Genomic DNA, 13,672 nt, shown 5'->3' on the forward strand with positions numbered 1-13,672 from the left:
AGAATCATTTCCCTTCGTTCTCACTTTAATTGGATGTAAGCTAGGCTGTTTTAATAAAGGGATGGTTCTGTGGCCATGACATTTGACCACATTTTATGATAGCAAACCAGAAAAGGAAGTTATGTCCCTGGACCCACACAAATCACTAATATTTCATGAGATGAGGCTGTTTGTGGCGTTGTCACTTAGCATATAGGTAAACCTTAACATGTCAGGTCAGTGCTGACGTAGTGAGACTGACCTGAAGTGATATATGTATACGCACACACACATACGTACATACGTGCATATCGTATATAATGTAGACACCTAAGTCCTGTCCTTTTGATTCTCTGGTAACACCCTGAGGTTATAAGCATGAGAACAGAAGACCAGACTGTGATTCTGACGAGGATATTATGAGGCAACACACTTATAGTTTACGTATTTTTTTTTTCTGACTTTTGTCAAGGATACACATCACGTTGAGGCCAGGTATTCTTATATTTTGTCCTTTTTGTCCAGCCCATAATCATTTCCAGATGATCTCCTTGCTTCACGCTTGTGTCCATTGAAGTCTTCCCCAGACATCAGCCAGAGTGAGCCTGCTAAACCCATGAGACTCTGCCGTTGTCACTCCTCAGAGCCCTCCCATGCTTCCTGTCTTCCCGGTTGTCACAGCTAAATCTCCAGTTACCTTCTGGGCTCTTGTGAGCTGCCTCCCCAGTCCCCATATGACCTCTGCCCTCGCGACCCTCTTACTTATTTCCTCCTCCCAGGCGCACTGCCCTCCCCACAGTTCCCTGAAACCCCTCGTACCCTGGTCCTGCCGCCACACCTTTGCACTTGCTGTTCCTCTTGCTTGCATTGTTTTCCCCCTAGATGTTTACCGTTTCTCTCTGCTCACGTGGATCCCTGCAGAGAGCCTTCTCCCGGCCCTGAGCACTGTGAGATGGAGCCCCTCTGACTACAGTCTTCCTCTAACCCCTTAGCCTGCTGTGCTTTTCTTCCTTTTTTTTAATTAAAAAAGTTTTTTTATTGAGGTATCGTTGATGTACAATGTTGTGTTTAATTTCTGCTGTACAGCAGAGTGACTCAGTTTTTTATATATATGTATATTCTTTTTAATATTCTTTTCCATTATGGTTTATAACAGGATATTGAATACAGTTCCCTGTGCTATACAGTAGGACCTTGTTTATCCATTGCTATGCTTTTCTTTATAGCGCTCATCACTATCTTGACTTGTTTATTTTGTTTAATGAAAAAAAAAAAAACTTTGTCCCCCACTAAATACCATTAAGACAAAACATTTATCTTTCTTGCTCACAGCTGTGTGGCTATTGTTTAGAAGAGTTCCTGGCACATAGTAGGTGCTTTTTTCCGCCCATGAACTGCAGCAAGGCCAATGGGACTGGAGGGGAATGAGCAGGAAGGAGGGCTGCAGAGACTGGCAGGGACGTGACCGTGGAGGGCTCCTTGGCCAAGTCGGATGCCTGGGTCTTGATCCTGAGAGCAAGGGGAAGCCGATAAGGTTTTAAGAAGGGTAAGGGTGTCATCTGATTTAAGTGCCACAAAGATGACTCTGCTTTAAATGTGGAGAATAGATTGGAGGATGGTAAGAGAGGCGTCTGGATCCTAACGGAGAGTAAGTGAAGCAGGAGCAAACTTAGGAGAGGAGTGGGCATTTCAGAAAAGAGAATGTCGATAGGGCTGAATGTCCAAGGAAGAGGACCACAGAGTCCCCTGTCTTGAGTGACACGAAAGTCACCGGTAACCCAACAAGAGCTGTTTCATGTATTTATTTATTTAATGTGGAGTGAGTGAGGCCGAAGAAGTCAGATGGCAGCGTGTTGAGGATTTAGGGGGAGGTGAGGACACTTGAGGAAGTGAACGTAAAGCTTAGGATGGTTGTGGGAAAGAGCGGAGGGGCGAGGGGCTGTTTTGAGAATGGGAGACAACAGGGGGCCAGATCAAGCTGGTGGAACAGAAGGACGTGGAGCTCACATTTTCCCACAAAGACATCAAAAATACACCTCCAGGGGACTTCGACTGCCGGGGGCATGGGTTTGATCCCCGGTTGGGGAACTAAGATCCCGCATGCCATGTGGCCCAGCCAAAAAAAAAAAAGGAAAAACATCTACATGTAGTTCTCACAGCACATCTGAAAATGGGAGATGACAGTGAGTCTGTTCTAGTGGAAATGGAAGGGATCCCGTGGAGACAGGGCATCGAGCACTTAGGAGCAGTAAGGGATGGTCCAGACCCTAGTGACCCTGAAGAAAGCAGGGTGGGAACGGGCTCGTGGGCCCACGTGGAAGGGGTGGAGGAGCCTGTCCTGCTGTAACCACTGGGTATGAGCAGCAGCTCGCTGCAGGTGGAGGTGAGGTGGTAGTTCCTCTCTCATCACTTCCATGGTCTACGCGGAGGAGGAAAAGTAGGTGAAGCGATGGCAGGGCCACGGGGTTGAAATACTGTGGTCCTTTAGGAGAGGGAATTGGTCAGAGAGAGAGACGGGCCTGGAGAGTGACGTGGAGGGTCCCTGGGCTTAACTGACCCTGGGTCCTTTGTGGACTCTGTGTCCTTGGTGCCACCCCTCCAAGAGCCCAGCTGTCTGAGCGCAGGCCTGGAGAAAACAAGCCACTGGCTCCCTCTAAGGTTGAGTTTCCCCAGGCCCAGGACAAGGGCACTCCAGAGGGTGAGGTGATTCAGGCCTTTGGCAAGAGTGATTAAATGATAGACCGGGAATCTAAATGGCTGTCAGGGAGGGTAGGGGATAGACTGGGGGAAAGAGAAGGGGTGGGGGAGGGGAGACGGGGAGCAGAGTCCAGTGATGTTAAGGAAAGGTTGTGGTGGGCCTCCTGAATAAATGATCTGGAAGGGAGGAAAGTTGTGTTTGGAAGTTGAATTGGGTGCTGAATTCACGATTTTTGGGCTGGAGCAGCTCTGGATGGTAATGTCTAGATTATGACCGTATGTGGAATTCCACGATTAAGGGTACAGTTTTAATGGGTCACAATTCTCATCATGGGTATTAAATACTTTTGGATCAGTAAGGTACCAGTTCTAACATTTGGACAATCTTAAAGAAACATTCTAAGCAGAGCTGAATTTCTTCTGCTATAAAGAGATTACTGTTTTGCACCTTTCTCTGTGGCCCCTGGTTTAGTTTGTGATTTTATTTCATAGGTTCCAGGAGTGTTCTTGCGGTTCTCTCTCTAATTTGGTTCTTCTGTGGAAGAATGTTTCCTGATGTTATTAAAATCAGTGTACCCGCTAATCATAATTGTTGACTTTTATTGAGCTTTGTCTTGCTAGGTAGCATCCTGAGTTTTACTAGTTCCTGTGGATTATCCGGAGATATTACTCAAAGCTGTGTGTTCTGTGCTTTCAAATCGTTACAGATAATGTCATACCTTTTAGGTAGGAGTAGCTGTATCATCACCTATAGTTATCAGTGGAATGGCTTCTCTATCGACCAGGTCATACTGTCATTTCTTAGTTCTTTCCATCTGGCTACTGCTGAGGGGATCTTATCAACATCATATACAACATAATGAGAAACAGAAGAAATACCTTGTATGTACAGTGCAGTAAAAGACCCCTCATCAGGTCATAATTGTCAGGCTGTACTTTCAATAGAATGTTAAGAAGTTTTAGGAAGTTTGTATATATGAAACCGAGCCTTTTTCTTGAAAGGGTTAATATCTTTTGTGCTATTAGCTTCACTGCCTTTCCTTCCACTTCATTTTAGGAAGAAAAAAAAAAGAAGCCCCGAGAATGCTGGGCTGTTCCCTCGGCTGCATACACGGTGCTAATGAGGTGCCTTCGGGAAGGGGTAAGCCTCCTTTGTTGTCCTCTGTAGACGCTTGCAATTGTAATAACCCTTCAGGCACTGTGTGAGGATTGTAGCCTGCAGCAGTGCAGGAGCCTGTCAACCGAGCACTGTATTGCTCCTGAATTTAAGCAATGCCGACAAGCCACTGTGAGCCAGGGACCTACAGTGGATCAAGTGTAAAAACGAACCAACTCTCATTCACTCGTTTAAATGTCTTGCTTTTTAAGAGGTGATAGCAAATATAAACAACCTAACTAGTTCTCAATAACATATACTTAATCCTCCCCTCTCTTTTAAAGTTATCAGTACAACAGTTTAACAGGCAAGGTGTATGCAGAGAATTTTCTGCGAACCTCAACATCCCTGTGATTATCTTGTCAGGTTGCCATTTTGTGGTTCAGAAACGGGGAAGCTGCCACTAGTATCTGTTGATTTTAATATTAAGTAGTAATTATTATGTGATGTGGGTTTTTTTTTTCAATTTATTCACATCCCTTCTCATGCTATTTTAATGGCTGAAAACCAGCCAGCTGGCCAAACAACCAACCTGAATACGTAGCTCCTGTGTGTAATTGTGTAGAGGATTTAGTAACTGACCTAGAAGGTTGGCATTTTTCTGTTTGCTTTAAACCTTGACATTGTTTCACCCAAGGCAGAGCCATAAGCTAAAAACATTCCTTAAGGAATGAAAAAAACACATGTCAGAATAAACATCTTTCTTTTGAGTTCATTACTTCATGCGTTATATGGTAATGGAATGATGTCCCAAGTGTAGAAAAATCTCTGCAAGGTTTTACCCTGGTGATCCAGAAAGGAGGTGTGAACACTTACCCGCCTGTAGGGTTAACTGTGTAGTCATTTGTCACTGTGGGATGTGAATGAAGCCAGTATTCTTTACTTTATCAACAATATGAGAATTAAGTTATTTTTATCTGTAGTCAAAAGACATTTTTGGATTTATCATTCAAGGCCTCAAGCTAGGCACACCTGGGGGCACATGGATGAAGAAGGTGGAATATCTATTCATGCACAGATGCTACCTGTTGTGGGAGCTAAGATAAAAATATAAAGTGGAATCTGTCAAGTACATTCATGCAAAAGAATAAAATACAGGAGCTCAAAGGAGAAAGGAGTCTTCTAGGAATTTTTTAAATGGTGTAAAGAAATTTTTAAAACTTTGTGTCTTTAATTTATAAAACTTAGATTAAGTCCTAGTAAAAGATGATCAATTCTAATCCATGAGGTGGTATCCTTTATTAAATATATCCTCCCCACCCCCTCCTGTGTTTTCATTGAGTACATACTGTAAACAATAGCGTTTGAGGGCTTCCCTGGTGGCGCAGTGGTTGAGAGTCCGCCTGCCAATGCAGGGGACACAGGTTCGTGCCCCGATCTGGGAGGATCCCACGTGCTGCGGAGCGGCTGGGCCCGTGAGCCATGGCCGCTGAGCCTGCGCGCCCGGAGCCTGTGCTCCGCAACGGGAGAGGCCACAATGGTGAGAGGCCCGCGTACCGCAAAAAAAAAAAAAAAGAATAGTGTTTGATATACATGTGTATTGTTAACAAATAATAACTGTAAAATAGCGATGTAGCTAATGGTATAGTTAATGAATATACACACTTGCCTTTTGTCTTGGTATGTATGACAAGTCTTGTATACTTTTCTTTAAGAGGGAGAAAAGTCCAGAACTCTCTAATTTATGAAAATTTTATATGTTTGAAAAGCATTTAAGTGTATGCTTTGGCAGCATGTACACTAATACTGTCCCTATTAAATAAATTCAGAGGTGATCATCCCCCCCTAAAAAAGGATTTCTATCCTTACAAAAATAATTCAATTGTAGCAGTTCTTTAGCATATTTGTCTAATGTATTCAGGACATAGTTGAGGTAAAAAAATTTTAAGCCACTTCAATGATTAAAAAAAAATTTTTTTTAATGTAGAAAACTGTTTTCCCAGCCCCTACTGGTATTTCTGAATGTAGGTTCTTTAATAGTGAAATGTATCTCATATACAGAAGAGTATATGAAATGTAGGAGTATGGTTAAAAGCACACACTCTGACCCACTTACTCTATTTAAGAAAAAAGGGGGGAGGGACTTCCCTGGTGGTGCAGTGGTTAAGAATCCGCCCGCCAATGCAGGAGACATGGGTTCGAGCCCTGGTTCAGGAAGATACCACATGCCGCAGGGCAACTAAGCCCATGGGCCACAACTACTGAGCCTGCACTCTAGAGCCTGTGGGCCACAACTACTGAAGCCCTTGTGCCCTAGAGCCTGCATGCTGCAACTACTGAAGCCTGCGTGTCGCAACTACTGAAGCCTAGGGCCCGTGCTCCACAACAAGAGAAGCCAGTGCAATAAGTCCGTGCACTGCAACGAAGCCCCCACTAGCTTCAACTAGAGAAAGCCCGCACGCAGCAACGAAGACCCAATGCAGTCAAAAAAAAAAAACAAAAAACGCCAAGGGAAAGTCACCGGTTGCTTAGAGAATTTTTCTGTCTCCCTCTAGGATTGCAATTTGTACTTTCTTTCAAAGAGTAAACACTATTCTGAGTTCGGTGATAAACTTTCCCAAGGTTTTCTAATTGTTTTCTCTTTTTACTTTCCCAAGTTTTTCTTTATAGTGTTTCCCTTTTTGATTGTATTGCTAAATATTACGTTGATTGAGTCTAAATGTTGAACTCTATAAATGGACTGGCACTGTGTTCTTTTGAGACTTAAGTTTTTTGCTTAAAGTTAGGTTGAGATTGGTACATGCTGATTGTGTAAAGTGTTTGTACCACTGAATAGTATGTTGTTGATGTGTGCCTCAGAGACACACGTGTGTATCAGTTTATACTCACACCAGCAGTGTATAGGAGTATCCATTAACTCACATCTTCTTGAACATTTGATATAGTCAGACTTTTAAGTTTTTGTCAGTCTCGTGGGCATTAAATTGTTTCTCAAAGTACTTTTAATATGCATTTTCCTGATTACTAATGATAATGACCATCTTTTTCTATTTATTTTGGTTTCTGTAGTTTTTCCTGTTTTGAAAATGATTGTCTTAATTTTTTCTGTTACTTTGTAGGAATTCTGCACACCTTCATTCCCACCCTCCCACCCTCCCACCCTATTGTTATAAAATGTTTCAAGTATTAGAAAAGGAAAGAAAACTATAATGATCACCTCTATTTTCATCACCTAGGTTCAACCGTTAACATTTTGTCCTCTTTGCTTTGTTGTAATATGTGTGTGTGTATATCTTTCCATATGTGTGTATTTATTATTCATTCATTTATTTTCTGAACTGTTTGAAAAAAATTCAGATGTCATGGTACTCCACCCATAGGAATTTTTAAAAAATGTATTCTGGGTATTAACTTTTTGTTGTTTATGTGTATCCCAGATACTTTCTAATTTGTGTTTGGTCTTTTCATTTTCTTTACAGTGTCTGTTGATAAGCAGAAGTTCCTAATTTGAATAGAAATTTATCAATCCATCCCTTTATTATTTGTGTTTTTTATATCTCAAGAAAAGCTTCTCTCCTCCAACTTCATTAAGATGGTCTATTACATATTTCTTCTAAAAGTTTTATTTTTCCTTTTTCCCTTTAGAAGTTTAATCTATTTGTAATTGTTTTGTGTGTGTGGTGCTATGTGTGGATCCAGTTTTATTTTTTAAAATAAACATAATCTGTTATCCCAGCATCACTTAATTAAAAGTCCTTCTTCCCCCCATGGCTCTGCAGTGTACCTCTGTCATGTCAACGTGCATGTCTCTTGTCTTTATTTAGTTCTGTTGGCCTATTATCTGTGCCATGCTGTCTAAATTAATAGTATTTATTTTTAATAATTTAAAAATATAGAGGGGCGTTTTTTCTTACCATTTTAATCTTTTTCATGAGTTTCTTAGCTTTTTTGGTCCCTTTTTACTTAAAAAGTTACATGCAAGTTCACCTGTTGGGATGTTGATTGAGAGTATATATCTATGAATAAATTTGAGGAGAATTGGTTGATATTAGTGAAAATGGAAGGCATACTCAGTGAGAAAACTAAAAGGAGAATGACACATTTGGTTTAGAAAACACTGGAATAAGATGATTGAAGTTCCTTTGAATTCCTGATGACATTCAGCTGATGTATTTAATTCATTGCTTAAGGTAACTCTCTCATGTACAGCTCCCGTTCTTTACAGGTAGCATTTATGAAACATATTATGTACTGGCTGGACACAGGAAAGGCGAAAATGATTAAGACACTGCCCTATCTTCATTTATTCGGAAAGAAAATTTTTTTTTATCCCTGGTTCAGTATGCCATTTATTGTTGTTTTGTAACTACATTTGCTTTTTTTTTTTCCTTTTTCTTTCTTGTGTAGTTACTAAGACATTTAAGGCTATTAACTTTCAACCTAGTGTTAGCTGTATCCCATTGTTTTGACATGTAGTGTTTCCATTATTGTTATTTTATAGATAATCCCTAGTTTAAAATTTTATCTTGGTCCAGGGTTGTTTATGAGATGGTTTAAACTTTTTCAAGTGGGTGGGATTTTATTGCCTCTTTTTTCTTTTGTTGCAATAACAAAGTTGCATTACTGTATAGATCAAGAATGTGGTCTGTTCTATTTCTCTTGTATTTTTTTAAATTGTGGTTATATATATATATTTAATATAAAATTTACTATCTTAACCTTTAAGTATATAGATAAGTACATTCACATTGTTGTGCTATCTCTGTTGTTCTTAAATATATTGAGATGTTTTTTTGCCTAACTTAATTGACTTCTTTTTTCACTTTCAAAACTTAGTAATGTACCTTTTTGGACATGGGCCGTTGATTCTGGTTTGTACTCCCTTTTCTCCTCCCTTTAATCTGTGCATTGAGAGAAAAGCGGAATGGAAATTTTACTTTTTTGTTTTAATTGATATGTAGACTTCTTAGAAGACAATTTTAGTTTTAAATTATACATATTGTTTTTGTTCATTGTGCATAGATAACTAGCTTTGCCATGGGAAATTCAGACGTGTTTTAAGGGTTTTCCAGTCAAATACCTTGGGACACACTGGGTTAAACAAGGTTGAATAGTTTCGTTTGTTTGTAGTTAGTACTTTTCAGAGCTTTTATTTATTTATTTACTTTTTTCAGAGCTTTTAATTATGAATCTCCATGGGCGCATATCGAATGCGATGTTTTCAAAGTTATTTGCCCACAGACCTACCTTATCCTGTGGCATGCTGTGAGATCCACTTAGGGAGAAGAAGATAGTCTTACACTGGGGCTGTCATGAGTTTGTTTAAATAGTTTTCAGTAGGTTTTCTCTTTTTCAAAAGGTTACCTAAGAGATTATGACCTTGTTTTCCAACCAGGTCAACCTGTTATGATTTCTATAATTTTAACAATGGTAATAGAGATGTGAGTCAAATGCCTTTGATCTTGTTACAGATGTAAACGCTCAGGTGGAAAGAGGGGAAGTGTTTAGAGTGAGAGACTTAAGGTGGAACACACACACACACACAAAAAGGAAGACCTGGTATAACTGTTTTAAAAAGAGTGTGGCAGTATAGAAGAAAAGGTACCCATGATGACACTGAGTCATCGTTTCAGAGTTGGGGCTGGCATTTTGGAGACCTTGAGCTGGGAGTCAGAGGATGTGGATTTCAGTCGCAGGTGTGCCACTCTTGAGTAGTTTGATACTGGCCAAGCCCTGGGGCCCCAGCTGATGTTTTGTATAAGGAAAGGTACCTGTGTTGGTTGATCTTCCACATGCTTCTGACTTGGGCCCTCTTTGACAGCTTTCCATTCCATTGCTTTGACCTATTGTAGACAATGGCAAAGAGCAGTTCTCCCCTTGGTATCATTGCTGTATTGATCTCAGGAATATTTGGCATTGAACTTAGACGGCATATGTTCTGTATGTGCATGGAATAGGGAGGCTGAGAAAGCTGGCTTTTCTTGAAGGTAGTTATTTTTATCTGGGTAGGTAGCAACCTACTGTACAGTGCGCACAGAAGCTGGAAATAGTACCTAGAGTGTTTCCACGTGTTTAGAGGAGATTAATTTATGCATTTGTATCTAATCAACCACCTCTTTTTTTTATAGCTTGCATAATAGTCTGTATATAATTATGGGTGCTGAACTGACACCTGGCATATGTTAAAATGTGAGGTTCAAAACATAAATGTGGTTGGCTTTATTATTCATTTCTGAACAATAGCTTATTAGATAATTTTGATGTAACAAAATTCTTTTAAGAGGAAATTGAATTTTCAGTTTTAGTGCTTTTTAAAAAAGAAAACTATTGGTAAATTGCTTGTATTTAATTAGGAAAAGATGGGGCTTGAATTAGAATGTATAGAGGTGTTAGCCATTATATGTATTATCTTTGAAGTGTTGTTTTTTTTTTTTTTTTTGCTGTACACAGGCCTCACTATTGTGGCCTCTGCCATTGCAGAGCACAGGCTCCGGACGCGCAGCCTCAGCGGCCATGGCTCACAGGCCCAGCCGCTCCGTGGCATGTGGGATCTTCCTGGACCGGGGTACGAACCCGTGTCCCCTACATCGTCAGGCAAACTCTCAACCACTGCGCCACCAGGGAAGCCCTGAAGTGTTTTTAGACACTAGTTAACGAAAATGAGAGAGAAGTTAAAATTCTTGATACTGGGTAAAAGTGAAAATGTACAGCTGTATTTTCTGTTTTTGAAACTGTCACAGTTTAAGTTTAATCTTCCTAATAAAGAATGTGTGTGCCGTCAACATTGGGTTCTCTGCGGGTACGCACAGTTCTCCTCGCCTTTATGTAGTGAAAGTGAGCAACGTGTATATGGAATAGGAATGATGCAGGGTTTCTTGTGTTTTTCCTTTTAATATCACTATTCATAATATTTGGAACGCTGTTATTAGTAGGATGCAATACTAAGTCTGGAGTTACCTAATGTGTCTTGAAGCAAACCTTTGAGAATGGCACAAAGAAGCGATCCTGAGTTTGCACTGAGTAGGGAGTAGACCAGCTTCCAGAGACTTGGTGGGCTAAGAGGCACAAAGTATGGTATGTTCACTGCTAGGGTGAGGTTTATACCTCCTCTTCTCCTGCGGCAGATAATCTTCAGGGGGAAGCTCCACGGGGTTCTACGATTTATATTGGTTCGGTTTCTCTGTGAATTTTCATGTTCCTTTAACTGTTTTATCCCATTACATGCTTTGTAAACTTAACAAATTCTACACCTCTTTTGTTTCTTTCTCATTTAATACCTGTCTTTATGTTTTTTCTATTTATCTTTTTATTGTTTAATGGTATTGTGGTTAGAGGGAGTGGTATATGTATGATTTTAAATCTTTGGTATTTGTGGATACTTCTCTCATGACTCAGTACGTATATGTACTTAGGGGGAAAGAAAGGTGAATTCTGCCATTGTTGGGTGATGTGCTTTTTTTCTTATAGTAGCTCAAGCTTGTTAATCTGATAGATAGATATAGATATAAATCTATGTTCATGCTGATTGTTTTTTGTCTGTTTTATCAGAGATAGGGATTTAAATTGTTTTTCAGCTTTATTGAGGTATGATTGACATAAAATCGTAAGATATTTAAAGTGTACAAAGTGATGATTTGATATATGCATACGTTGTGAAAGGATTCCCCCACTGAGCTAACACATCAGTCGTCTCATATTTTATCCCGTTAACCTTTTTGGGGGGTTGGGGTGAGAACATTTAAATTCTTCTCTTTTAGCAAATTTCAATTATACTATATGGTGTTATCAACTAGAGTCACATTGTTTTACATTACATCCCCAGACTTTATTCATCTTACAGGTGAAAATTTGTACCTTTTTACCAACCTGTCCCTATTTTCCTCACTTTTACCTTTGTTTTTTTTTTTTGTTGTTTGTTTTTTTAAGAATGTCCCTTTTCCTTCTTTCTTAAATTTACTTTTTAATATTTATTTATTTATTTTTACTTTTGGCTGCATTGGGTCTTTGTTGCTGTGCATGGACTTTCTCTAGTTGCGGCCAGCGGGGGCTACCCTTTGTTATGGTGCTAGGGCTTCTCATCGTGGTGGCTCCTCCTGTTGTGGAGCACAGGCTCTAGGCGCATTGGCTTCAGTAGTTGTGTCTCATGGGCCCTAGAGCGCAGGTTCAGTAGTTGTGGCACATAGTTGCTCTGTGGCATGTGGGATCTTCCGAGACCAGGGCTTGAACCCGTGTCCCCTGCATTGGCAGGTGGATTCTTAACCACTGCGCCAGCAGGGAAGTCCCTTACCCTCTCACCGCTGCGGCCTCTCCCGTTGCGGAGCACAGGCTCCGGACGCACAGGCTCAGTGGCCATGGCCCACAGGCCCAGCCGCTCCGCGGCACGTGGGATCCTCCTGGACCAGGGCACGAACCCGTGTCCCCTGCATCGGCAGGCGGACTCTCAACCACTGCGCCACCAGGGAAGCCCTTTACCTTTGTTTTTGAAAGGTGTTATTGTTGGATATAGATTTATAGGTTGACAGTTATCTTTTCTCTTTTGGTACTTTAAAGATTGTTCCACTGTCTTCTGGTTTGCATTGCTTCTGATGAGAAGTCTCCTGTCATCCTTATTTTTGTTAGGTTATGTGTTAGATAATCTGTACATAATGTGTCTTTTTACTCTAGCCGCTTTTACAGGTTTCTCTTTATTACTGGTTTTTAGAAGTTTGATGATGATGTACCTTGGTGTGACTTTTCTTTTTTCTACTTGAGGTTCATTGAGTTTCTTAGAGTGTGAATTATTAATTTTCATAAATTTGAAAAAATTTCAGCCAGTAGTTCTTCAAACAAATATTTTTTCTGCCTCCCTCTGCCCCCTTTTGGGATTCTCATTGCATATACATTAGGTTGTTTGAAGTTGTCCCACAGTTCACTGATGTTCCAATGCTTTTTTCTTTTTTACCCAGTCTTATTTCTTTCTGTGTTTATTTTGGATAGTTGTTTCTTTTTTTTCTTTTTCTTTCTTCTTCTTTTTTTTTTTTTTTTTTTTTTTGCTAAGTGTTGTGTCTTCACTAATCTTCACTAATCATTGAGTCTGCAGAGTCTAATACGTTAATCCATTTCAGTGTATTTTTCATATAAGACATTATAATCTCTAGCCCTTTGATTTGGGTCATTTTTTAATTTTCTATTTCTTTCCTTATGCTTCTTTCTTCTTTCTTTCTTCTTGAGTGTATGGACTGTATTTATAGTAGCCATTTAAATACTTTTTTCTTATTCTGTCACCTGTGTCATTTCCCTTAAAGTTTCTTTTTATGAGTCATATTTTCCTGCTTTTTAGTGTTTGTGAACTTAATTGGATGTCAGACGTCATGATTTTTATGTTGGGCACTTTTGTTTCTTTATAGCCTTTTAAGTAGTTTTGTGCTTTTTCTTGGACTCATTTAAGTTACCTGGAAACAGCTTGATCCTTTTTGAGACTTTTAAGCATTGTTAGAACAATCCAGAACAGCCTTTAGTCTAAGGGTTAATTTGGTCACACCACTGGTGCAATCTCTTTCTTCGGGCTTTCCTTGATGGTCTTTCCTTAGGTGGTCTTTAGCTTATTGGTACACTAATTATTTCCAGCCCTGAGTAATTTCTAAAGATTGTTCTGCATACTCCTTATGCTTTTAAAATTATCTTCCAGTTTTTATGTTATGCTGTAAGCTATAATTGTGTATTTTCCAGATTATTTCAGCCTTTTTATTGAAATATGTGGAGAATTATGTTATGCTAGGTTTAGTGATTAACCAAATGTAATAGTTTTATAATAGCCTGAAAAAATGACCACACCTCCTAAAACACCTAACACATCCGGGGGCACTCTTGGTATCAGGGCTTTATTTATAAAGCAGTGATTATGAAGAAATGATGTGTATA

At 39.8% G+C, this 13,672-nt stretch overlaps 1 protein-coding gene across 6 annotated transcripts in view; it reads left to right on the plus strand.

Annotated features, from left to right (window-relative positions):
* ULK4 (unc-51 like kinase 4) overlaps window positions 1-13,672 on the plus strand; it is a 521,183-nt gene that overhangs the window by 91,798 nt on the left and 415,713 nt on the right. For all 6 annotated transcript variants that reach the window (XR_013830122.1, XR_013830123.1, XM_079933605.1 and 3 more), the window contains one exon: window positions 3,734-3,817. Coding sequence is in view for 4 of the 6 variants with exons in the window: in XM_079933605.1 (XP_079789731.1) it covers window positions 3,734-3,817 (84 nt within the window). In the remaining 2 variants the exon portion in view is untranslated. The remainder of the gene's footprint in view (window positions 1-3,733; window positions 3,818-13,672) is intronic.

The sequence above is a fragment of the Stenella coeruleoalba genome (genome assembly GCF_951394435.1).
Source record: "Stenella coeruleoalba genome assembly, chromosome: 10".
In the NCBI taxonomy this organism is placed as follows: Eukaryota; Metazoa; Chordata; class Mammalia; order Artiodactyla; family Delphinidae; genus Stenella; species Stenella coeruleoalba.